Source organism: Topomyia yanbarensis, chromosome 2 (assembly GCF_030247195.1).
Source record: "Topomyia yanbarensis strain Yona2022 chromosome 2, ASM3024719v1, whole genome shotgun sequence".
NCBI classification, from domain to species: domain Eukaryota; kingdom Metazoa; phylum Arthropoda; class Insecta; order Diptera; family Culicidae; genus Topomyia; species Topomyia yanbarensis.
The window spans coordinates 8,211,034-8,235,636 of record NC_080671.1 but is presented as its reverse complement, the minus strand read 5'-3'; the positions used below and the strand labels follow the sequence as shown (position 1 = coordinate 8,235,636).

Here is a 24,603-nt window from a genome sequence, read left to right as displayed (position 1 = left end):
ACTGTTACATTCGAACTTACGTAACTCCCATGTAAACAAACCACCGAGAATTGCCAAACAAAGTTCATCCGGTTCATTTTGTGGGGTTATGTCGGTTGGTGTAAAACCTAATTGTCAAACTCTGTATGTAGAGATAGGGATGCCAGTTACCTGTGTGCATTGGATTCGCATGTTCGGGAAATAATACAAGCTGAAATGAGTAACTGCCACTGGTGCTCAAAAGTGCAAAACCATGCCATCACTGCCCTTATAGCTTATGATACTTTAAATTAAAATAATTTTACTGCGAAATACTGATATGTTATCACCTGAAAGTATTGTTGATATGAGAAAAGCCAGAAATGATTGGCGGACGGCTTCTATCAGACAAATGTTGAAATTTGTTAGCCCAATGTTCCCATATAGGTAACTTTAGGGTGACCATACGTCCTGGTTTCCCAGGACATGTCCTAGTTTTGCATTTACTGTCCTGGTGTCCTGGGAAGTCGAGGAAAATGCTTGATTTGTCCTGGTTTTTCTACTGTAAGCCTAATATATTTCTATTTATTCAGTCTTCGATTTTCACTATGCTCCAGATCGCAGTTACGACCGACCGCAACCATAACTGCAACGTATACTCATCCTCAATCGGAATGCGACAAACAAAAGTCGAATCTCCCAATTGTACCTTCCAATGGTTTTTTTAATCTTAAGAGTGCCTCGTCAAAATCGATTAAACAATGGTTACCAGCGCTTCTTCTCGGCTTAAATCGTCTTTCAATCCGGGACCCGAAGCATTCCCTTTGGTACCTTTCAAAAGACACATCCGCGTTTTGGTGTTTCTGCTTCTACTTGAGTTCTCTTGCTAATGGCTTTTTTTCGTCTTACTCGAAATCCATTACATAAAAAGAAAAATAGCAACTATCGTGGAATAATTTCATTGAGCGCTCTCTCGAGCTGGGGATCATGCAATTACTAGTACCTAATCAATCGCTCTGCTTGTTAACAGTGCAGTGAATCAAACCAACGTTTCTACCTAAAGTCTGCTGTCTATATATACCGTGCCAGTACTATAAATATAGCATAGTACTATAAACAAGAAAAGCAGTCGAATAATAAAATTCGTCCCAAGCCAGTGTGAACAATAAAGCACCGTTACTTTCATTGGTGCGATATCAATTAGTCATTTCAAGATGTTTAAAACTCAACAGCAAAATTGAACAGCAAATTTGAAAATGCAGTTTAGACTATCGGAAATCGTCGTTATACAAGCCCACACTCGTTACTGATAACGTTTAAAACTTTGGCCATAACGGAAAGCTACGCTATGGAAAACAATATGCAATACGTCGTTGAGCATGATAATGTTAGGACCAAGGTACCCGCTTTTTATTGGCAATGATAAGATTGATATGCGTCTGCACGATCTACACTTGGGTACTATTAATAAATTTATTACAACCATCATGTCGGAATACGTAATACGTCCTTTAAGTTTGAAACCTGGAGAAAACTTTTCTTGATATTTCCAACGGTGTTTGTTGCGTGAGAATACGAGTGACAAAAGCTATTCCTTCATATCTGAACTTTCAATTCTAAGCAAAACGCATGACCAAATCTCAAATCACGCTGTGCACGTATGAAGGACAAATTCCTGCGTGCCCTACGTTGTTAGACAAGAAGACACCTTACGAGAAACCACGTACACAAACCTCTGACGAAGCAATATCAACTGCAAGCATACCCATCACACAGCCTTTCATCAACTAAATCACAAACCACCGGAGTTGCACCAACGAATACAGAACCTACGCACAGCGTGAATGATCATTGTGATGCGCCTACTACTTCCCAATCAACTGCCAGCACCACTGATAATAAAGTAAATAACAAAGAACACGGATACGCGATCGTGACCCATAGGCCCCACAAACAACTCAAACCAGGTAATCGTGAGAGCCCATACAACATTAACAGCGAGGATAGCAGTTAAAACGATAAACCGAGAGAAAGCGGACTAAGTGATCCACAAGCAACAAGAGGCTATGAAGTACATAAATATATCTTCAACAAGAAATAAGAGCTTTGCGCAAAGTAACACACGCGTACACAAGATCCGATGGATATACTTTAAAATTCGATTTATTTATTTTTATTTACACATTGATAATATTATAAGACCCACGGCGTAGGTAATGCATTGAGGCGTGTCAAATAAATTAAATAGCTAATGGACGATTACCATGCCTTCACGCCTGGACACTGAACAGCGACTAACCGCCGAGTCTAGCATCCTACATAACAGGGAGTATGGAATGTCGGGGTCAAACCAGTGCTGCGAAATTTCACTTATTTCTGCTTGTATTTACCGAAACCAAAATTCCCTCCCTGATTCATTAACTTCCCAACTGACTGAAATTTCATGCAGAATGGAATGCTTAAGTGCAGAAGAAATATAAATTCCTTCACCAACGAAAGCATTTATTTGTTTTTATGTGGACAGTTTGTAGGCAGAAACTGGCTTCTTCTACATTTTCGAGCATAAGTGAACTGCATAATCTATATCTGGTGCACATTTGCTCAATAATCTCTCTCATAGGTAGAATGGAAACAAAATTCTGTTTGATGAGGGAAATGAACCAAACATTTCATTCATCACGACGGGCATGAATTGAATTTTGTTTTCTTTCAAGTTCACGCAGGGATGTCAATTTTTTCTAGCTCGGGCTCAAACTGATATTATTTACTCCAAACTATCCGCCAGTTTTCATATAACAATCGTTTAAACGGAGATATTTTTGGTAACAATAGTAGGTTTTGCAGCTCTCAAATCGAGATATAATGGTTGACATTGGAGATTGCCAGGCATAGCGCAGGGAAGCTACTTGGGATCGTTGATGTTTCTGATTTACGTCAATGTCGTGTTTTTAGTACTGAAAACTCCTCTCCGGTCCTGCACAGACCATCTCAGCATGGAAGGTTTGCTGATGGTGGTGTAGCAAGAACTGCCTTTGTGTAAATCCGAAAAAGGTTATCGGTAATCGAATTCCGATGAAAGACGAGCTCTTCCTCCCAGCCTCCCAGAACTTTTTTACTGTCGAAGCTCTGCCTGCCAGACCCCAGAACTTTTTAACTGCCGAAAATATGCGGAAAAGGCAATGTCGATTGAGAGGTAATGGGGGATGCAGCACCCTTTCGACTGTCCTGGTTTTTTACTCGTCTGATATGGTCACCCTAGGTAACTTTCTCCTGCGTATAGTGCGCTTAAATAATCATTAATCATTATTAACATTTATGAACCTATCTAAGGGCTAGAGCTAGCATATCGATGGTAAATTTAGGGTTGAGAGAACGCCGAAAGCTCAACATAAAAACAACACATAATCATCACCCACACCCCATCAATTTGATGATGCTATAAACTGTTCTCTCCAAGATGCAGCATGTGATCAGTAGAAAGGCGAAATGGAAACAGGTCATTGAGCGTGTATTAGTATTTTCAGAACGCACGTGTATCCGAGTGGAGATGTCCTTTACATGTGTATTAGTGCGGAGTCATTTCAATACTAATACTCCGATATCGTTAAATTCACTAATACGTTCCCAACTGTGGGTTTGAGTAAGTTTCTGTGGTGTAATCGCCATTTAATGCATTTTTGTCCCGGACCAATATCGCTTTCTATGCATTATACCAGTTACAATGCAAAATTCTCATAAGAATCATGCTTATGCGCATGCAATTCATACAGTTCGCGTTTTGGGTGTATAATTTGCAACTAGAACTGGCTGCCGTTCAAAATTTATTACTATTGAAACTTTAACGATTTTTATCAAACATTATCCAATAACTTCGAAGTCACCGGCTATAGACAGCTGGTCTTTTCAGGTAATAAATTAACATTTTCTTGGGAGCTTCCGAGGTAGATAAGTGGTTGGTTTATGCGCCACTCTCAGTTGAGAGACCACCCACCTGTTATAGAGCTGCCCGGCCTAGTGAGACCCCTCGGGAGAAGGTTCTGGTTTTTCTTTCTTTAGGAAGGAAGCAATCTAGCTGGAGACACAGTCCGTCCGCGTCGATGATTCGCGTGCTATATGAGCCAAAGATAATCCAAAACGGCTTATGCGAATTTATTCCGAAACGAAGATTACACTCGCGGGTTGTTATCATCATTGGCAAAGTCCAAACCGCCAATTCGATCGACCAGAGTTCGACTAGAGAGTGGTTCCGGATGGTATAAGGGCCAACCTCCCCAGTAACAGACAAACAACCAAAAAACTAACACGACGCGATTTAACTAGAACTGAAAAACTTCACCAAGACGAACATCAGTTCATTTACCCTACGGGATACATTTTCTGCTATATCGCAAACAGCACATTTTCGCTACATCAATACATTTATTTATACAATCCTCCTTTCAGTTTCTCATCCCGATATTAATTTCAACCTAACTAGGCAGTTTCCCTTCCTTCTCGTGTTCCCTCTACTATCTAGTGCGACGCTATACTACCCATTATGCGTGCTCTCGGTGTGTGCTAGTTCGGTGCTGTGATAATTGAACGGCAATCTATATAGGCGAGCCACGCATGGCAAAATTTGACGGTAGGGTACGGCCGTCTATGGTGACCCGATGCGCATGGACTTCACAAACATAAAATCACTCTACTCAATGTTGGGCGGGAGATGGCGATTCCTTCTACTGCTGCTGCTGATGCGACATGCGATCACTACTGATCGCGCCGAACGGACGACGATAGTCTCCACCGCCGATTCGTGGACTGCTGGCGGGGTACTGCCGCCGAATCTTCCAGTCGTCACCGGAAAATGTGCTTGGTGTGCTGGTAATGTGTTTCGGTAGTCGAATGGTCCTGCCAAGATGCGGTTTGACGGATGCTGCCTTCTTCCGGCCACGTGTACCACCGGGACCATCCTTGAGACGAACCGTGGGGTCAAAAGTGGTTACCAACGAGGAGATGTGATGCTTTTGGACGTTCGACGGCTGCCACGAACCTGTGAAACAGATTGCTGTTGCACGGGAACAAATAAGTACAAGCACATTTTTATGGCAAATCTTCTTCGGCGCGCACACAAGAATCGCCAAGCTAATTGGGTTGCACTATCAATTGCTATTCTGTTAGGGAAGGGAAACTGATTATAAGACTTAATGAAACTTTTAAGGTCGAATTTAATTACCACGCTGAACACACCACGGGATAACAAATGACGAACCACTCTTGCCTCCTCCACTGATTAGTTCAAAGTGGTTTATTGGGCTTTGAGAATCCTCAGATTAACCGCGGTTTGAAGGTCTTCGTTAATCTGACGTATTTTCCACGAAGTGGACAATAGCGACATTCTCGAATTCGCATTAACAGTCCCGAGTTTCCCCAGCTGCATAAAAGCATCTCATTTCTACGGGTGGCTTCAATTGTGCCAGCCTGTCGCTTGCCAGCCATCAGAGTGAAACAGACTCTTCACCGAAGGATGCAAGGGTTCGTGAACTCTTGATAAGGTCGATAGCCTCTTTCGGTAGCCAAATAACACTCCCATCGGTAGCGACGCTAGGCGAAGCAAACTACAAATTGGCGCGTGCGAAGAACGGTGGTAACTCAAGTGGGTAATAGCAAGTCTTTTTTTAAAGAAGTCTCTCTCGCGCTACCGTAGCAACTCGATTTTATGAACGCGGTAAACATGAATAACGAAAATTAAATAATACTAATATTAAATGAACTAAATTAAATTAAATTATAATTACAGAACTATATACATTTACATATTTACAATAATGTACTCGTTACATTATATCTACGATATCTAAAATATTAAAAAAGTTATTCCACGCCGAACGGCGACGCGCACGGATTTCGAACAACGTAGTGAAGACATAGTTGCCGCGAACCCGTATGGCCCAAAAATGGCAATTCAGATTCAGAGTGTATTCAGACCATAGTTGTGTAATCAAAGCGGAAGAAACTTTTTTGAAATTCATTTGAAATATGTGATTATTTTGAATTGAAAGACATTGACTGAATAAACGAAAATCCTTAATTTCTTCATATTTCTATGATTTTTCTCGTCGAACCGAGTCAAATGGTATATGAGAGTTACACCGATAATTTTGGAGCGATCGAATAATCTTTCAACATTTGAAGTTCAAATATAATTGAAACTTCCCGGAATGGGGGATCGGAATGCATTTTCCAGGAACCCCATGTAATGAGCCATTAAAACTCGGCGGAAATTCAAAGGCTGGATAAACGACCCGATCGGAATGCAATAACAAAAGTATAACAGAATGCAATTTTTGCAGTATGCTATATTTTCACGTAGGTCTCATTACTATTTAAAATAAAAGGAAATCGTAATAAATAACAGTTTTAAAACTTTTTTACTATGTGCTTCTGATCGGGGAAACCTCTCTAGTGAGTCCGTTCAATTTGCCCTAATTAAATAGTAATGCAGTCCGCTATCCACCTCACATTGTGAAACCCCGCCGTACACAGTTAAAATCATAAACTTTCGCTCGCAACAGGACAATGATGCGGCGGTCACCGGTAGAAAGGATCACGTGTTATGCTGGCCTGGCGCAATTGGTGTTGTTCTTTATACTCCGGTACTTCCAAACTGGAACACGGGTAAAGAGGGGGGGGGGGGGCGTATGTGTTTGTCGCGACCTTACTGGCTTGCGGTAGACCTCCCTCCCGTATCCAAAACATTTATCATTAATTTATGATACATATTTATAGAGCCGCCAGTTGGGAGTACGATGCTTTTGTGTGGTTGCCACATTTTCAGCGAAACGATATCCACCCGGTGGGTGGTTCTGTGGGTAACCGAACCATCAGCATCACCACCCCCACCGCACTCCAGTTAAATCAGGTTAGCTGAACTCTCAGTTTCATTTCGTCGGTTTCGCTTGTACAACCCTGGCAGCCACAATTAGAACGAGCTAACATGTGCCAATTCCTAGGAATGTGCCGGGATGCGGGTTTGTTATGCATATGTCGCTGTAATTGTATATGTAATTAATTTTCGCATCACTGCAGTCGGAGTAGGTGTCCCGTGTTTTCGCTTGTCAATCAATTTTGCTTCAATCTGTGGGTCTGGAAATGCCGAATGTCAACAATAGATTGTGGTAGAATTACTTGATCGATGGGTATGTTGAACTGAATCTAATAACGCTAGTGCCAGAAGTTAAAATATGAAAGCAATTCGCTTCGATACAGGACAAGCGTTATTTTCTCTTGCAGAGAGACACTGGCGCCGATGTTCATTGGTTGTTCGTACCATCGCGGTGGATCTCTGAAAACTCAATCAAAAACCAAATTTGATTTGTGACTTCTGCAGTTGATTGATTTGTGTTGTCTGGTATTGGGATGTTGCTCTGGGGGGAAATCAGTGTGATCCACCGAAAACTACTGAGGCGTGGGTTTTTGGTAACAATTTTACTGGATTCGCAACTGTTACCAATGGAGTTTGGTTAAAAATGTATGTCACATAAATGGGACCGGTTCCCTTCACCAGTGTGTGATGGTTATAAAATATGGTACGTGATTGCCAATTCTGCTACCATAGTTCCGGGCTACGAAATTAAAACCGAGCAATCATCAATCATAAACAGAGAATGTACCGGCAAATGATGATGAAAGGTATCATTTATCGAAATTAATTAAATCCGGCGGTGATCTGGTCTGGGAACATGGTGGTCTGTTTTGATAAACTCAGATACTTTAAAATTCATTTAGCTAATTGACCTTTTGTTTGTGCGAACTAAACTAGCTAATTGTACTCACCGTGTGTAAATTTGATATCTGTGTCAATTCCCCCGGCGTCATATGGTGTAAGGCCAACATGGTCCCAGTGCCGGTTCTTTCTTCCGCAACGTGTCGTTGCCAAGAGTAAACACGTTCTATACACTTAAACGGGTACAAGCTACAACACTATCAACGGCGAAGTGAGCCACCATTCTTCACACTCACATTTCCGAATCGGATACATTTTCCACTCCTTCGACATTGGCATTGAATAGCGACGACGCGTTGCGGAAATAATGAAACCTCAAAGAAAACCCCTCAAAAGCTAAACTGAACAGAAACATGAAGCTTGTTTCCCTGGCTCTCGGCGCTTTCCACCACCAGCATGCTTGAAATGAGATTTCCCTTTTTTTCACCGGCAGAAACGTTCACACACTTATATCCCGCTCTATTTCGTGCACCAACCAAGGAGGCCGCGCTTGAGGTTTCACACTTTGCACTAAACAACATCAACACGTCACAATGGCAGCACTAATGGCAGCTGAGATGGAGCAAAGTACCCATTGTAGGTACATCCTCTTGTGTCGTACAAATTCCGATGGTCGGGGCGCTCTGGTCGAACCTGTAGCACACACGCTGTTGAAAAGGGAGACACAAATAGAAGAAACGGAGAAATGACAAACGGAACCTTCGTCTCTGTGGGATAAAATCTCTAGTGGAGACCATGGTTGGCCCGGATTCCGAGTGAGTGAACAGACAACTAGTGCACATGTTATTCTGTCCAGGTACTGCCAGCGAGGATACTCCGAAATACATTCAGTTGGATAGGTAGATACATATTGACAAGCAGTAAATCGACGTACGGTGCATAAACGACTCAAATACATGTTTTATTGGTGGTTTATGTGTCACTTTTGCGAGCTTAGAAATCAACTGATAGTACAGCGTTTTCTGCATTCCTATCGTGTTTTATCCTGGGTTGTCGATTTGAGTATAACGTCATTCGTTACACGGAAATTGCAATTGAAGCGTGGAATGGTGAAATGATTGAAAATATGGTGAAATAATATGTCCTTCTAGTCCTCCGATATATACAGATGTATGCGACGAACACAGATATTCGTTTCGCCGATTCATTTTACGGTTACAGAATTGTGTGAAGGATATAGAGTTCTACAGCCGAATGTTTGAAGCAGAGGTTATGGATTGATGGATGGAATGAAACCGAATACTCTTTCGACAACGTGCGTCAATATATCTTGGATGAATAGTATATACATTATTGAATTTCAATGCAAACACATCGATTTCAACACATAAATTTGAAAAGAAAGTAAAATTACATCTAGAATTGTATCAAGTCACTTCTTTTTTGTATTGACATTGTCTCATCAGTAGCTGACATACCGTCTAAGCCCCCTACTAAATCGATGTACTACAGTTAGGCATTGTTTACAGTGTTAGTCACCGCTAATGGACGTTTACACGCTTTTATTGTCGTGTTTCGGTGATGATCAATCACAGGTTATATCAGTACCGTCTCTACGCATGGGCATACAGCGTTATGGGTTCCGCGATAAGGATAGGCGGATAAAATTATTGAAAAAAATTATTATAATTGACCCTGCAGCAAGAAACCCGAGGCTCGGAAATGAATCATGCTGATTCTAAACCATCTGAAAAGGACTCGCCAACATAATATCGTTTAATTCCAAAACCTTCTGTTGGCAAAGTGTTGTTTATTGAAATAATGTGGCTTTTCGGAAGCCACATTCTATCCAGTTTCATCACATCAGGAACGTGTTATTACTCACGTCCAGTATGCACTTTTGTGAACCTCGTAAAAATAAAGATATTTTTTTGTGAAATATGCTCGTTTAAAGACATCTTCGTGTTGAAACTGTAACCAAGATATATTTTTAAAAGTTGAAATGAATTGGCAAATTGTTAATTGGTTTTCGTAGATTGTCGTAGTGTTATGTCAGCCTTATTATAATACATGGTCAAATGGAATAGACAAACGAACCCTCGCAACACGCACTTCTGATTTCAATCAGCACAGCTCGATTTATGTCGTTTATATCATGTGCATTTTTAGTATCTTGTTTTTTTTTTAGTGTTGGAACAATGGGTTGTCCATGGAATTATTATACTTACTTATCAGAGAGGGAGGGAGAGTTCGTCCTTTCTTACGTAATATCATAAAACAAGTATGAGAAAAGAAATTAATTAGAAAAATATTCTAGAAACTATTTCTAATTTGTGCTATGAACATTTTGAATATCAAACAAAATGAGCACATATTGTACATCATGGTCAAGGAAGGGCGGATCTCGAATTGCAGTGTGTTTGCAGCGGTAGAATATGATTGTTAAATAAGTTGTGGAACTTTGTTGATTGTTGCCAACATTAGGAGTGGCTTAATTGTCGATGTTTTTAGAACAGTTACAGCAATTTATTGACTCTTGGTGGTACATTGTTCTGATCGGGAACTGGGGTCGCAATTTGCCTTACAAGTTAAGACGTGTTGGTACCCTTCATGTTGCTAGGCCAACATCCTTTTCAAACATTCGCTTCAACCCCGCAAAGTATCCGGAAATTTTTCTGTTATGTGATTGTCAAAGATGTGGAATGTAGCGAAGCAGATTATGTGGACCAAATCGGAGTTTCTGAATATCTTCCAAAGGTTAGTCTGAAATTTCTACTGGGTGAGATCAGGGCAGGAAATATTCGAACCGAACCTATGTTCGAATACTTTCAAAGCGCGAAGCTTTGCGTTACTGGTTCGTATTCACAAGCTTCGCATCACAATCGCTTACCATCGTAATTGCGAACATTTGGGCGATACTTTTGCATGCTCTTCGGCGAGGACAAATGAAGCTTCTTGTTCATTTCATTGATGTTCGGAAAGATATGTAAAAGCTTTTGCGTAGTTTTCGACGAACACGAGCTAAGCTCTTGGTTCGTGTGATCGATATTTTTGAAACAGTTACACGGAGCTTCGCAGCGATATTCGCGAACACAGAAAAAAGATTACCTCGAAGTATTTCAGAAACGCGAACACCGAAGGATTATATCAATTTAGCATCGCGAGGGCCATCGCTAACATGTTCGCCGGACGATATTAGTTTTCTTTATTCAAATACCTACCTACTAGTTATGCAAAAAAGTATATTCTAGACAGAGGCCTTGTATTAAGGGTGAAAAATAATTGTGACAATGTGTAGCTTATGGATGCTGGGGTTAACAGAAAAGTGACGTAACAAGTTTATTTAAGATAACCTACTGATATATTACCAGTAGGGATAAAATCAAGATTTCGTGACAGGGCGGGGATAAATTTTCAAATTAAATAAATTAGGGCTAGAAAATGAAGTTAAACACAATGTACACAACGTATTGAGTGGCTCGCTTATCTTAGCCATGTTCCTATGTCAGTTTCTTGAGGATCCAGTTATGTCAGTTTCTTGAGGATAAAGATATCGATACCCATTCAAAGGAAAAAATCGATTATCAGTTAAATAAATAACGTCATGATGTGTATGATGAATCCTAGAAATAAATAGGGAATGTCAATAAACTCGACCATTCCCGATGCATATTTGGCAGTTCTGGTCGTTTTGTAAATCTTGTTTTCGACTAACAGTAAAACCATTTTGATTCAGAAGTATGTTTCAGAAGGGCGCATGTTTTTTCGTGCACTTATTTAAAAAAATGCTTTGAATCCATTTACCAGTGTGATGAGACATTTTTATAACTGTTTTCGAATATTATATCGGTTGAGAACTTTTAGAACATGATATTTCGAGAAATTTTGAAAGTGAAATTGAATCAGTTGTAAAGTTATAGAAAATAGCCTTTTAAAATGAACGGACAACCGAATTATTACTAATACATTATCTAAGTTCTTCATTCAATGCAATATGTATGCAAAAAGTTAAAAACTGGATTTCCCTTGAGAGCTGGGCCAAAAAATCGAAAAAAATGTGTTGGCGATCCAAGAACTAGAACAGAAATTGTAACCCTTGGACCTCTGAAGTGCATGCGTACAAAATGCTATAGTCTAATGTTTGTTTTCATTCATTTCATTTAATAATTTTCAGTTGGGCAATTCTGTCGCAAACTGCATTGTGGAGCGAGGGTCATAACTTCCTAAATTTAAGTGTTCCTATTAATTTAGTACACTTTCTTTAACATAAACTACTCTAACGAATGAACGAATGGGAGTAGGTTCGATAAATTTTGAAAGAAGCCGTTAAATCAACCACTTAAGGGATTACACCACAGCTAAATTTAAAAAAAATCGAAATTGATCTTGATTGATTTTATTATTCCATATCAACATTTGAATAGGGCTAATAAGATTTGTGAACAAACTTTTGTTTTGCTGATTTCTCTTAATTTGTTATCATTTCAACACAGAAAACATTTGAAATCGATTCTACCAAGGGTAAAGATGTTGATTCATGTGTATTTTTCATAAAATTTAACTCTGTAGCGGAAAAATGAGCAAAATAAGTTTGTTTACAAAAGTCTCATTAGCCCTTTTGAAGAATTACTATTGTATTGATCTTAAATATGGGTCTTCAAAATAATATTTCAAAATATGGAATGCGACAAAAAGCGAATAATAATGGAAAGACAGTATTCGAAAAAGTTCGAGTTTAGAACGACTTTCATTCTACTTGGAGTTATTTATTTCGCTTCTCATTTTCCGAGATTTCCCTTACATAAAGCATTTCGGCTATAACTGATTAAAAAAAAAAATACAGGGGGCCCTAAAGATTTCTTTCTTTTACTTTTTATTAGTAAAAGTCAAATAAGGGAAGATTACATCATGGAGAAGATAAACCAAATTTTGTCCTTTTCAGAATTGTTTTTGGATTTACAACAAAAAAAAATCACTAGAACATTGTTTGTAAGTTCTTTGCGTTTCTCCATCAGTAATTAGTTAACAAATACAATACAAACAAGTTGGAATATCCTTCTCATTATTTATCACAAAACACATGTACAGGAGTCAGGAAATAAATTTCATAAAAGTGGAACATGTAATAAGTTTGACACTTCATTTATTAAGTGAGCAGATTCTGTCGAAAATGTTTGAAAATAAATATTTTGTCTCTTGTGATTAGGTAATCAACCAATAAACTTATAAAACAATATTATAAAAATCATTTGTAAGCTTTCCTCTTGGTTTGGTACAGATGCCAAGAAATTATAATTCAATTAATGACAATAATAATGGATTCAAGTATGTAGGTATTTGTTAATAAATTTATTTGGTAAAATTAAAAATAACGTTTAACACACAAATCATCACATATTATTGAGAGAATATGACTAGCCGATTTAGGAATGTTGCGCAAGAACGTTAGAAACCGCAACAAGTTGAAAACAAAGGCCAACCCGACCAGAAGGAAATAACACAATTATAACTCATGCTGATATTTTGTTACGAAAAATTTTCTATCAAATTTTGTTATAAAGTAGAATCCGTTAGGTGTTAAAATAACAAAAATTCTAACAAAAAATTCTCTACTGATATCAAATTTATAACAAACGTTGATAGCAAAATAACACGATCATAACAACTTGAGATAGCTTAAATGACCCCAACATAGCTTGTATTACTTATTGTATAATATCAACGATTTTTGCGTGTACGTCTAAAAATAGAATACGAGAAAAATAAAGCATACATTAGGGCGCTTTTTTGCTTTGGAGCAAAAAGCTTCATGCAGCAAAAGCTTTTATAGCATTGCCAAATGATTGCATACCTACTGGCTGATTGTTATTGTGAATATATGACACGCAGATTATTATTTGTCGATTTGCCGCTTTGAACCTGGGTATTCTGAGTTTGATGGGGAAGTTTCCTGCATGAACCAACGACGTTGTTTTCGACTGATGTTTAATGTTATCATAATATTCCACGCCTCCGTCAAGGGCAAAACGATTATAGATGCAGAAGACGTTTCCAGAACGCACACATTGAAATTTGCCCAAGCCTACGTACTGTTTGTTTTCCTGGTGTCATACGCTTTGTTTTTATTCAGTTTTACTCACTAATACAGCTGCTTATATGACGATAGACTGAATAGCTTTATAATATCTTTTCAGATTAGGAAAAAGGGGCTATTTTTAGATTCCAAATAGTGTGCTTTGGCGCTTCTCTTGTACGTTAATGTGTTTTACACGGTTTTTAAAAATAATGTTGATGCGGCATGGTAACATTGAGCGGATATTTTACGTACATTATTTTACGGCGAATACGACAAATCTTATTCAGGATTCCTCGTAAATTCAAAGCAACAAATGAGTTTTGAGGTTTCATTATTTTGTCTCTTTTTGGCATTTTTGATGTGGGAAAGACTAAACAAACCAGTACAATTATCTCGCACCTAATAAATTGCTAGAAATGCAAAATCTTTCACAGAAGTTATATCTATCAACTGCGAATATAACAGATGTATGAGAAAATTCGAGAAATTATTGATGTTTCTTTGATGGGACGGATTCTTGAATATTTCATGTTTTTTCTGTTACACATTTTTTTTCCAAATTTGATTAAATTTTAAGGAGGAAATTAACAATATTTTTGCATTAAAGTTTTTAGATATTTCAAGGATTATCTAAAACGCATTCAAATCATTTGTCAGTTCAACCATTAAATATCAAATTTATCTTACGGGGCATGAAGAGTTATAATACTCAAGTAAACTCAAACACTTTTTATGCGGAGGATGAAATAAAAAAGTCGCGATAGTTTAAAAATTCAAAAAACGCACAACCTAGAAACCCACAAACTGGATAAGGTTTGAGTGTTCATAAAAACCCGCATAAATTGGAGAAATCGCACTTATCAATATGCTCAAAATACGCTAAATTTTAAAGATCAGTATAATATATCAAATAGTTTTTGTGACCTGAAAATTCGTTTTCGCAATATGCAGTTTAGATTAGAGGTAAATTAATTATATACTCATTTGACTAAGCCTTAAAAACTAGTTTTAAACTGCTTTTTGATTTCAATTCGCGTTTCTTCATTTCCTGTGGACTGTTTCATACTACCTGCTACTCGACGTAATGTGTCAGACGAGTGTCTCAGAAAATAGGCAATGTCATCTCTTAATCCAACTGCAACCAAGTAAGTTAATCAAACACCTCACTGACAAGTTCTCCGACCACTTGCATACAAAATATGTCTATACTCAATACGCGGAATTTTGAGAATCCAAATAAAAAAAAAATCAAAAACTTCGAAAATTCGCTTTAAAAAATTGAATTTCGACGCATAAAAAGAGACTTCAGTGTAAAAGCAAATAGACTGTCATTTGTGTAACCGTTAGCATTCAAAGATGATTGTGAAAGAATATATAACTTACTGTAACATCATCGTTGTATGCGTACATTAATATCTTATTATTAATACAATGATAGCACCAGAAGATATAATCTTGATATCAGTTTTCTTGCATTCCTGCTCGGTATATCATAAAGATAACACAGAGAGTAATAAATATCTACATGAGATATAAATTTGATAGCTTTCTGTTATGATGTTCTGATCGGGAACGGACTACGCCTAACTACCCCTCAGTGGATGCAAATAACTGAAGTTCGCCGTCTAACTGAACTCGGACGTCAGCAGTGAGATTCCATCCGAAAATTGTTCTTTTTAGGAAGAATTTGTTTTAGATAGGGAGATTATTAAGAGAGGGGTAATGGTTTTAGCGTTAAAAAACACTATTTGCGATTTTTTTAGAAATTTGGGCGAAGCGAATTGATCAAAACTTTTGTACATTATAATGTATCATTTCATCCAAAAGAGTCATTTCACCAAAAAACATTTTTTCACGCTGAAACCCTTACCCCATTAAACATACTTTATACATCTTCACCTAAACTCCTTGGCAGGGAAAATATACTCCGATTGAAGAAGAAAAGACGAGTTTGTAATCAAAGTAGCTAGTAAACATAATTGTATTCCGAAAAAAAGAATTTGAATTTCACTACCACTACGCTCATTCAAACTCGTGGCTCATAAATTGGTAAGGTATGCGACGCACCTAATCCCTAAATCCTAAATTATAATCTTAAAATAATCCATTTTATTTATACTCAAAATAAGATTTACAGTTTATGATTTTAAGACAGATAGTCACATAGCGAACATGTTCGCGGTGGCCTCATGATGCTGATGCTTGAAGGGATATAAAACTTCGATGTTCGCGATTCTCAAATAAACGAGGCATTCGCTTTATATGTGTTCACCGAATATCGCTTCGAAACTCTGTGGAAATGTTCCAAAAACGCAAAAACCACGAGCCAAGAGCTTACGTCGTGTTCGACGATGTGTGCTTCTAAGGTTAATGTGAACTTTTTCGGTCGAACCGGTAGGTCCACCTTCCTTTCTCCGTATTGTCCCATTCCTGCTGCCATGTCGCCATCGACTCGAATCTCACCTTCTTCCTCAAATTTATAGTATTTTTTTCGATTGTAGCAATGGATGATGCAGATTGGGATCATCCAGGCAATAACGCATATTGCCTACGATGATATTGTTCTGTAGGCTCTAGCAACGTTTGGCATGATCCTCGCCATTGCGTTCATTTCCTTAGCCGACTTTTCGCAGGCGTAATCGACGTGGTTGTTGAAGCTCAACCGGTCGTCGATTATCACTCCCCATTGAGTCAGTGCACGCTTCGATGCAATCACGTGCCCTCCGACGGTGATCTGCATCCGCTGAACCACATTGCAGGTTTAGCAGCAGGTTGTTGGTCAGCACATTCACATACGTCTTGAGATGAGCTATCTGCAGCTTGACCGCGTTCATCCAGTTCTCGAAAGCGTCTACTGTCTCCAGCACCGACACCTTCACTTCATCTAGTGTCTCACCCATCATCGTTAGTGACACGTCGTCCACGAAACCCACGATTTCCTGGGCAGTCGCAGTGTCAAGACATTCCGTTCCAAAGAGTTGGACCGAGAAGGGAGCTCCGAGGAACGTCCGCTGTGACTCGCATTGACTTTTGTCCTTCGTTCGTCTCGTACAGCAACACTCTATTCTGGAAGTAGCTCTTCAGGATCCGGCATGGTCATTGTGTACAGCGCTGCGGCGATGGCTACCCAGTTGGCGTTGTTGAACGGATTCTTCACATCTACCATTACTACAGTGCAGTATCCATCTCCATCTCTCCGTTTAGATGCCTTCTCAGCACTCCCGAGCATTGTCCGTATTGTTTCCAATGTCGATACTTCTTTGCGGAATCCGAATTACATCTTGGACTGTCCGCACTCATAATTCTTTCCAGGAGTTTCCTATTGACAACAACACCAGCTTCTGTACCTTCCACACTTCGGGGAAATTGCCTTCATCTAGACACTTCTGCAGCACCACCCTGAACATGTGAACGGATATGCCAGGATGGCAGATTTCAGCACCACGTTTGGTATTCCATTCGGATCGGAGATTTTCTTTGATTTTAGTCGCATCGACGATTCTTTGAGCTCATCGTTAGTCACTTACCACTTTTCTGTGTGTCCTTCTTAGCCGTACGGTGTCGGTGACCAGGTAGTTGGATCGTGCTTCGGCAAGAGATCCTCAACGATTATCTTTAGCTTACTCCGGCACATTTCAGCTGGCGTCGACGGACCCTCATTACGACTCGTTTTAAAGCGGTCTTAGCTTCCTGAAACGTCGCTTGCGCTTCTCTCTCACTCTCAAATCATGCTCTCTGAGCCCGCCTTCTGGCTATGAGACAAGCAGCATGTAACGTACTGAGCTACTCATTTAACCAGTAAGCTGGACGCCGTCTACTGCGTGGTTCTAGTTTGTGCGGCATTGTAACGTCACACGCTGTCATAATCCTTCTTGTTAGATCAGCCGCATCAACGTTCTTGATTCCGCTGTCCGGTCGAAGTGACTCAACAAAGAGGTCTTTCTTGAAGGCTTTTGTCTTCACTTTAGCTTGCCGGTCGTCCTTCTCCGTGCAGTTGCAGGGTTCCGTTGGCCGATGCGGTAGCGAATCGCATAGTGGTCGCTATGGGGATACTTCTAGCACGCTCTCCAGTCCATGTTCGCCTCAGTGAAGGACTACAGAATGTGGCGGAATTTCTTTCGGTACCGATGTCCGTTTCGTGAAACAATTAGCTCCCAGTTTTGTCACAATACCAGGAATCGTTTAGCTCCTCGCTTCGCCGCGAGCTATTCGATGTAGTCGAGCCGAAAGGTAGGTGCCGAGGTCTGTCGGTAATTTTCACGATATGGAAATATTCCCAGAAGATAGCTTTTCCAAATAAAATTTTGATAATTCGATTTAAAATATTAGGCAGATTATGGTTGAATATGTTATTTTTTTTTTTTAAATTTGATTAAAATATTTCGAGGAGGGTTTGTCCCGAACTCCCCTCGCGCTTCTGCACCACTGCCGCGTCGCACATAGGAGTATTTGAGTGAAAAACCTGGCCAAAATTATTTTAATATTTGTTTGCAGCAGAAATTAATAATCAACTAATATTATACATCAAATTAATGATTTTGTAATAATTCAATCCAAGAATTGCCTATCTATTAAGTGAAAAACAATTTCTCCCATTGTATTTCCAAATTTTCTTTTTGGGCATTTTGGACGAAAACTGGCAATTATAGCAGTTTTGGAGACGTATTTACCAGGAAAGACATGTATGTTGGCTTTTTGCATTAGCTCGTTTTGCCTTCTAGTCAAGTTCGCCTCACCAAACATCGTAAGATCTTCTTCAGGAGAATGCTTCTTATGGTTCTTAAATATCAAAGTGTGATTGGTTTCAACGGCTTTCTTGGACACTCTGAAACAACTTTCATAATCTTGGAATCAACTGGATTACCTGCCCTATGTTAAACGATCTGAATTGCAATAACATGAATAGTTTCCCTAAGATTTTGAACATATTTTGTTTTCTTCTCCAAAATTTCAACAGAGCGCCCAGCGTGCGATGCATCCTCCCAACAGGCAAATGAAATACTTTTCTGAAGCCATTCTCTATTTGTAGTTATGAATCGATTTGTTTTCGTGCAAAATTGAATACAGAAAAAAATATTTTGTAATTGTAAATGTATTTTCATGCACATATTTGGACCATGAATATAAATGTAAAATTAAATTCTACCACAAATACACACAACTTATCGTACTTTTTTCAACGAATTTTACTATGATTTCACAAGTTGATTGAAAATTGCAGTTTCAATTAACGGACTACCAATGCACTTTAATGTATTTTTAATCCAGTATTGCTGTAAAAATTAATGACGTGTAATATCGCACGAACGAAAGTGTAAAATCATACGATTTGATATTTTTAATGGTCCCATTGAGTGCATCGAATTCAACTTAATTTTCAATCAATTTTTTCATTCAAGCTATGTAAACGAATTGATTGTAAACAGTATTGATTTACATGTCGAGGAAAATTTCGTTATTGTTTGGAGTGAACCACATGTTTTGCTTGAACTGTTTTTGAAATGACTCAGCTGGTGTCAAAGCATTTTTAAGCGCTGTGGTCAAATAAAACCATATTTTTCCGCAGCTAACTAAACCTAAATCTTGTCGAGAATTACACAAAAGAAATATCCTTGAAAAAGTTTGAATTTCACACGGACATTGTAGTAAAACGTGAAAAAATGGCAAAAACATCTTATGATTCAAATAGCTTTAACAGCAATAATTATGCGCAAGTTTTAGTAGAATTTGGATTAAACTTAATCAGGGTACAAGAGTTTTCACTAGTTTCGGGTCCTGACTTGCGGACCTTCAATGGGACTTTTCGGGTTCCGACTTACTCGATTGAAGTGAGTTTTACTAATGAATCTATATTTTTGAAGAAGGACCGCCGAGGGTTCAATTGTGATTTCGTTTCCAAACACCTGACATGCATGCTTAAATTCAAACCGCTTAAAAGGAAAGTTATTGGTGTTGCGTTGTTTATACATCAACTCAAAAATACTGTATGTGCGTTAAGAATGCCCACCAAGGAAGGAAGTTATGATTTATTTTTTTATATTCTAACGACAAGGACTGGAAGGTGAAATATTTTTCAAATATTAAGAGTCATAGTACTCAAGGAAGAGCAAGATTTCAAGTAAGAAAGTTTAGAAAAGCGTGGAGTAGGGTCAATGAACAAACTTAGAGCTTCCCGGCTACTTAACTCTTTGTCTTCTGTAACGCAGGAGTCAGGATCTTTTGGCATTAAATGCGAATCACCTGAGTCTGCGGCATACATACGAATTTTTCATGTAAACCGGTACAATCATAATACCTCATAGGTTTAAAATCTATTGAAATGAACATCAAATTACTTCGATTCGCAGGCCTAGATTACTGATGGCGAATCAAAAATTATCGGAATGTATTGTCCACTATCGATAATTCCGGAAGTCCCGGGGTTCCGGGTAAATTCCAGATCTAAAGCCACTTCGGTGACGACTGAACCAAATTTCACTAACCTAGTCTCAAATGGAAGGTATAATATGAAGTTCGGTGTTGAACCCTCCATCTACCCCTCCACCTCTTACCTCTCTACGCGGCCCCCCTGTGTCACCCCCATCCTCTCAGACCAACCTCCCACATGCATTCCCTTTATCCACCAAGTATACTAAAATAAGTTAGATGATTCCCGACACATCCTCCCCATCCCACTAATTATATCCCTTCCATTCTCTATCATGAAGTTAACATGAAGACAACATTTAACTCAGCTCATTAAGCTATATAAAAATTATATTTTTGTTTGTTTCAAGTGTGTCAGTATCGACATGTTGCTTATCAGGTTCGTGACAGTCGTGCACTTATATATGCTCATCAAGTGTAATAAGAATGAAATAGACATTTTCACAATGTTATATAAATCATAGTTTGGATAAATGAGAAAAGCACAATTGCACCTCTAAGTGGATTAAAACAGGTTTTTTTCCGATACACTACCACAATCAAAACAAACTCTTTGCGTCTAGCAAATAGGAAAGAATCAGCACTGCGGCCAAACCAATATATAAATTATATTCTAATGCAGGTATAAATAATCAATTATTTAAAAATATTTGACTGATTGCTGATTGCAGAGATTTTATTTTCATCTGGAAATACAATTCGGCTCGCGACAATGCAATGTTTGATGTGAAACTAGTCATCACCAGTTGTTAGTCTTTGCATGATTATTTCCTGCGAGTGTAATACTGGGCGCTCTTCTTCTAACAGCTGTGCTGGGGTTCTTTCATATGCGTGATTTTTACGTTTGTTTTAATCGGATGAAAAGTGTGGAATGCGTTGGCGTCCATGATTTGAATATCTACTTAGAATGAACACAAATGGAATATAAAGCATTGCGGATCGCTTTGGATTATTTGATTATGTTCAAGTAAATACAGCACTTATTCGGATTTATACCGACATGTGTATAAATCCGAAGAAGTGCTAATCTTGCTATACCAACTAACTAAAACTAGGAGCTGATGTTGGAGAAATCTTCAAACTTCAATTTAGTCAATCAGACACAATACCACGGAGAGTCATGGAGTCTTCGGCCGACCGCAAAATATGACCATCGCCGATTTGAATAAAACTTAGCATATGTGTTCGGTTTATGAATCTCCATGATTTTGTTTGGAAATTGCAATATTTTGTTTGTTTTTTATTTTTAATTACTTTAACCCTAAGGGTCATTTTTTTTATAATTATTAAATTTATTTAGGCCCAAATGCGGTAGCTCAACGAGGCCGATTGTTCGTTTTTTACAATAAATAAAAAACAACTATGTTAAGTTTTTTGTCTCGTTTAGACGCAGCTTTCTGCTGCGTGTTGAGATCCTTTTTCTAGGGGGCGAAATATTGCCAGTGTTGTCCACTGCCATTTGAGGTTCGATCCGTTTGTCTTCTTTTGCGTTGTCGTTCATGCCCATGTCCTCATCCGTACTACTTTCCTGCTGCTCGCGGTCAGATGTTCCAGTTTGTGTCTTACTCTTATCGGTCGTCATTGTATGTTCGTATTTTTCGGCATTCGTTTCGTTGTTGTTGTTGCTGGTTGTTGGTGCTTGATCCGAAGATGTTGGTTTTGCAGCTGTTAGTGGTTTAGCGTAAGATGGTTCTGGGCTGATTTCCGTTGGATTGGTTAAGTTTTCCTTAACAGTTTCTACGCAAGGTTTTCCGAGGTGCACCTTCTTCGTGCAGAACTGGAACGTAGGAATTTGCCCTGGGTACGTGACTAGTGATGTTTGATGAATGAGAACATCGTCACTTCCTAACGCTGTGACGGTTATGTATGAGGGAATTGGCTTGGTCACACGCATTCTCACCACACGAACACCGTTAGGGATGCCCGGGAAAAATTCCTCCAAGTCTCATGTGTAACGGAGTCTACTTCTCCGTATTTTTGCAAGCATTTTTTAATCGCGCCGTCAGGGGTACGCGTAGCCAAATCATGGACACGAACTTCTACAGCGCCGTTCTCGATGTATACGGGAATGCTATATTTAACATTGCCGCATTCGGCGGTGTGCTGCATGTTGTTTCGCGAGGCGAATGACTCAGCTTGGTTAATGTTGTTGAACGAAATCAGCACGCAATGTTTGATATGATGCATTTGTAGGGTTTTCACTTCAGCCAGATTGAGTTTCATCTGCACTTTTAATAACTGTTCCACTTCCCGAATGGCTGGTCTTACGGGGCATTTCGAAAAATCAACAGCAACACAGTTCGGCCGTATCTGGGTTGCTTTTTGCTGGGCACCGTCACTCATCACTAAATCGCACAGTAGGTATAGGCTATTGTTATATGGACTGCTTGTGTGATAGGCACCGATTGGTTTTTAGGTAGAATTGACTGTTTCACTTGCGCGGGACGATTTTTTGCTTCTGCTCAGGGCGAGATGTGAAGACAAACTGAAGGGTCATTTTGATACAAGACCAATTTTTCGAAAGGGCTTAGATGTGTTTGCGTGCATTACTTTCAAAACTTTTTTTTCGGTAACCGTATTTTATACAGCAAAACTATTTAAGACTGAGTTATAGGAAATAGATACTTCCGTGCTGAAAAAATCCGTTGTCATCTTTTACAAAAACAATTAATTCTTGAAATTATACCCTTTTTATAGGTTATTCGCGTTTCTCCATCCTAAGATTTCAATAATCAAATGTCTATCGTCGGTCATGTCGATCATGGAGAAGCTATCAAAAAGTTCTGCTAACAAACAAATTTTAAGATATTTTCGTAATTCATACTATTTGCAATCGAAAATACAAGTTTCTTATTCAATAAGAAAATAATTCTAAATATAATATCAAATCAAAATGCTCATAACAAAAAATAAAAATTTGGGAGCAAAACCGGCTCCAAAAACCATTTATCCGTAGCATAAATTAGGCATAGATTTAAAACACTATGCTACATTGCTTACGACGTCGTGAATCTTCTAATATGAGTATTATTTCACTCTGATTACATGCATTAAATCGTTTTTGACATCCGTACTGCAAGTTCAGTATTTACATAGGAAGTTTTTTTACCAAGCAAACGAATCAAAATAAATTAATAAAAAAAACCTCCGCTTGATGAGCCTCGGTAATCAGAGATCAGTAGCGAATGGCTCAAATTGCACAGTCTCCATTTTGATCGGAGATTAGTGCCTTGCCATGATTTGCCTTTTCGTCATTTTCCTGATGGAAAGGATTAAGGTTAGGGTGGTAAGGTTAGGGAAAAGAAAAATAATATAGACAATAAGGATGTATTCTTCACTACCATGGGAACAAAAGACACTTTCGATCGGCGGAAATATGAACACCTCTGAGGGCTTGCAAATTTTTTCTTTCCGCTGTCAAATGAATATCGGAACTTTTAGATGTTATTGCAAGAGATCTTTGAACATCGCAAAACAATAAATTCATCAATTGTGATTTTTTTTCATCCAGAAAGTTTTTGTTAGTTTTAGGAAACAAATATAACTTATTTCGAGAACAATAAATGTCGTGAACTTTTCCCACCGACTGGTAGCAGCTTACGTAGGAAACAAACATAAACAAGCGGACGCAAAAACATTGTCGGCAGATATATACCTCAGTAGAACTAATTCCACGCTCGAATCAAGTCAACTTTCCGGTCGCTGTTTTTTCTCGCCTCCGGTAACTAGGTATGTTTTTACAGGTATACCCCGGTAGTGAAAACATTTGCGGGGAAAAATGCCGCATAGTATCTTTAATGTGCTTTACAAACTAGCAGGGTTCAATAGTAGCTAACTGTTTTCCGCGGAAACGAAAGTTCGTAAAAGTTTTCGCACCTCCGGGCTTATTTCGCACATAAACGTTTCCTTGCACAAAAAATGGATTATATAGCATGCACTACTTGAATATTTTATCGCGACTGTAATTATCGTCAGGCGTACAAGAGTTCGTTTTTCCAAGAACTATTAAGGCGGCATAGCTCAAAGATAAAAATGGCACCAAATTGTAATTGAAATTCTTTGATAATACAAGTATTGGAAGAGAGATTGTATTCCTTCGATCTCTTCAATCACGCAAATATTTTCTCTGACGTCACTCTAAGACGATCCCAGTTGAATCTATAAACATTGACAAAACAGTTTCATATTAAGACATTTTCAATTAACGTTCCATCCCGAATCGCAGATGAGAATTTCGTCGCAATCCAAACGTAGAAAGACGCGAAACGGAATGCGGGGTAACAGTGATTGATTTTTGCCCCAAACAATGTTCTCTAGGGACTGATTCCGACTGATAGCATCGATTTTTGACAGCAATGATGAAGAGAATGGGATGAAGTGCCTGGCTCAACAAACCCCCGGCTGATGGCGGCGTTGTCTGCTACCAGCGGCACCAGCA

At 38.8% G+C, this 24,603-nt stretch overlaps 1 protein-coding gene across 4 annotated transcripts in view; it reads right to left on the bottom strand.

Annotated features, from left to right (window-relative positions):
* Positions 1 to 24,603, bottom strand: part of LOC131678918 (uncharacterized) — a 402,100-nt gene that overhangs the window by 135,737 nt on the left and 241,760 nt on the right. Inside the window, exon 2 of one of the 4 annotated variants that reach the window (XM_058959361.1) lies at positions 7,774 to 8,370. The exons of 2 other annotated variants lie outside the window; for them this stretch is intronic. In XM_058959361.1, the coding sequence (XP_058815344.1) occupies positions 7,774 to 7,833 (60 nt within the window). In that variant the 5' untranslated portion in view covers positions 7,834 to 8,370. Of the gene's footprint in view, positions 1 to 7,773; positions 8,508 to 24,603 lie in introns of those variants that run through there. One more of the 4 variants, XM_058959360.1, reaches the window with a different exon arrangement.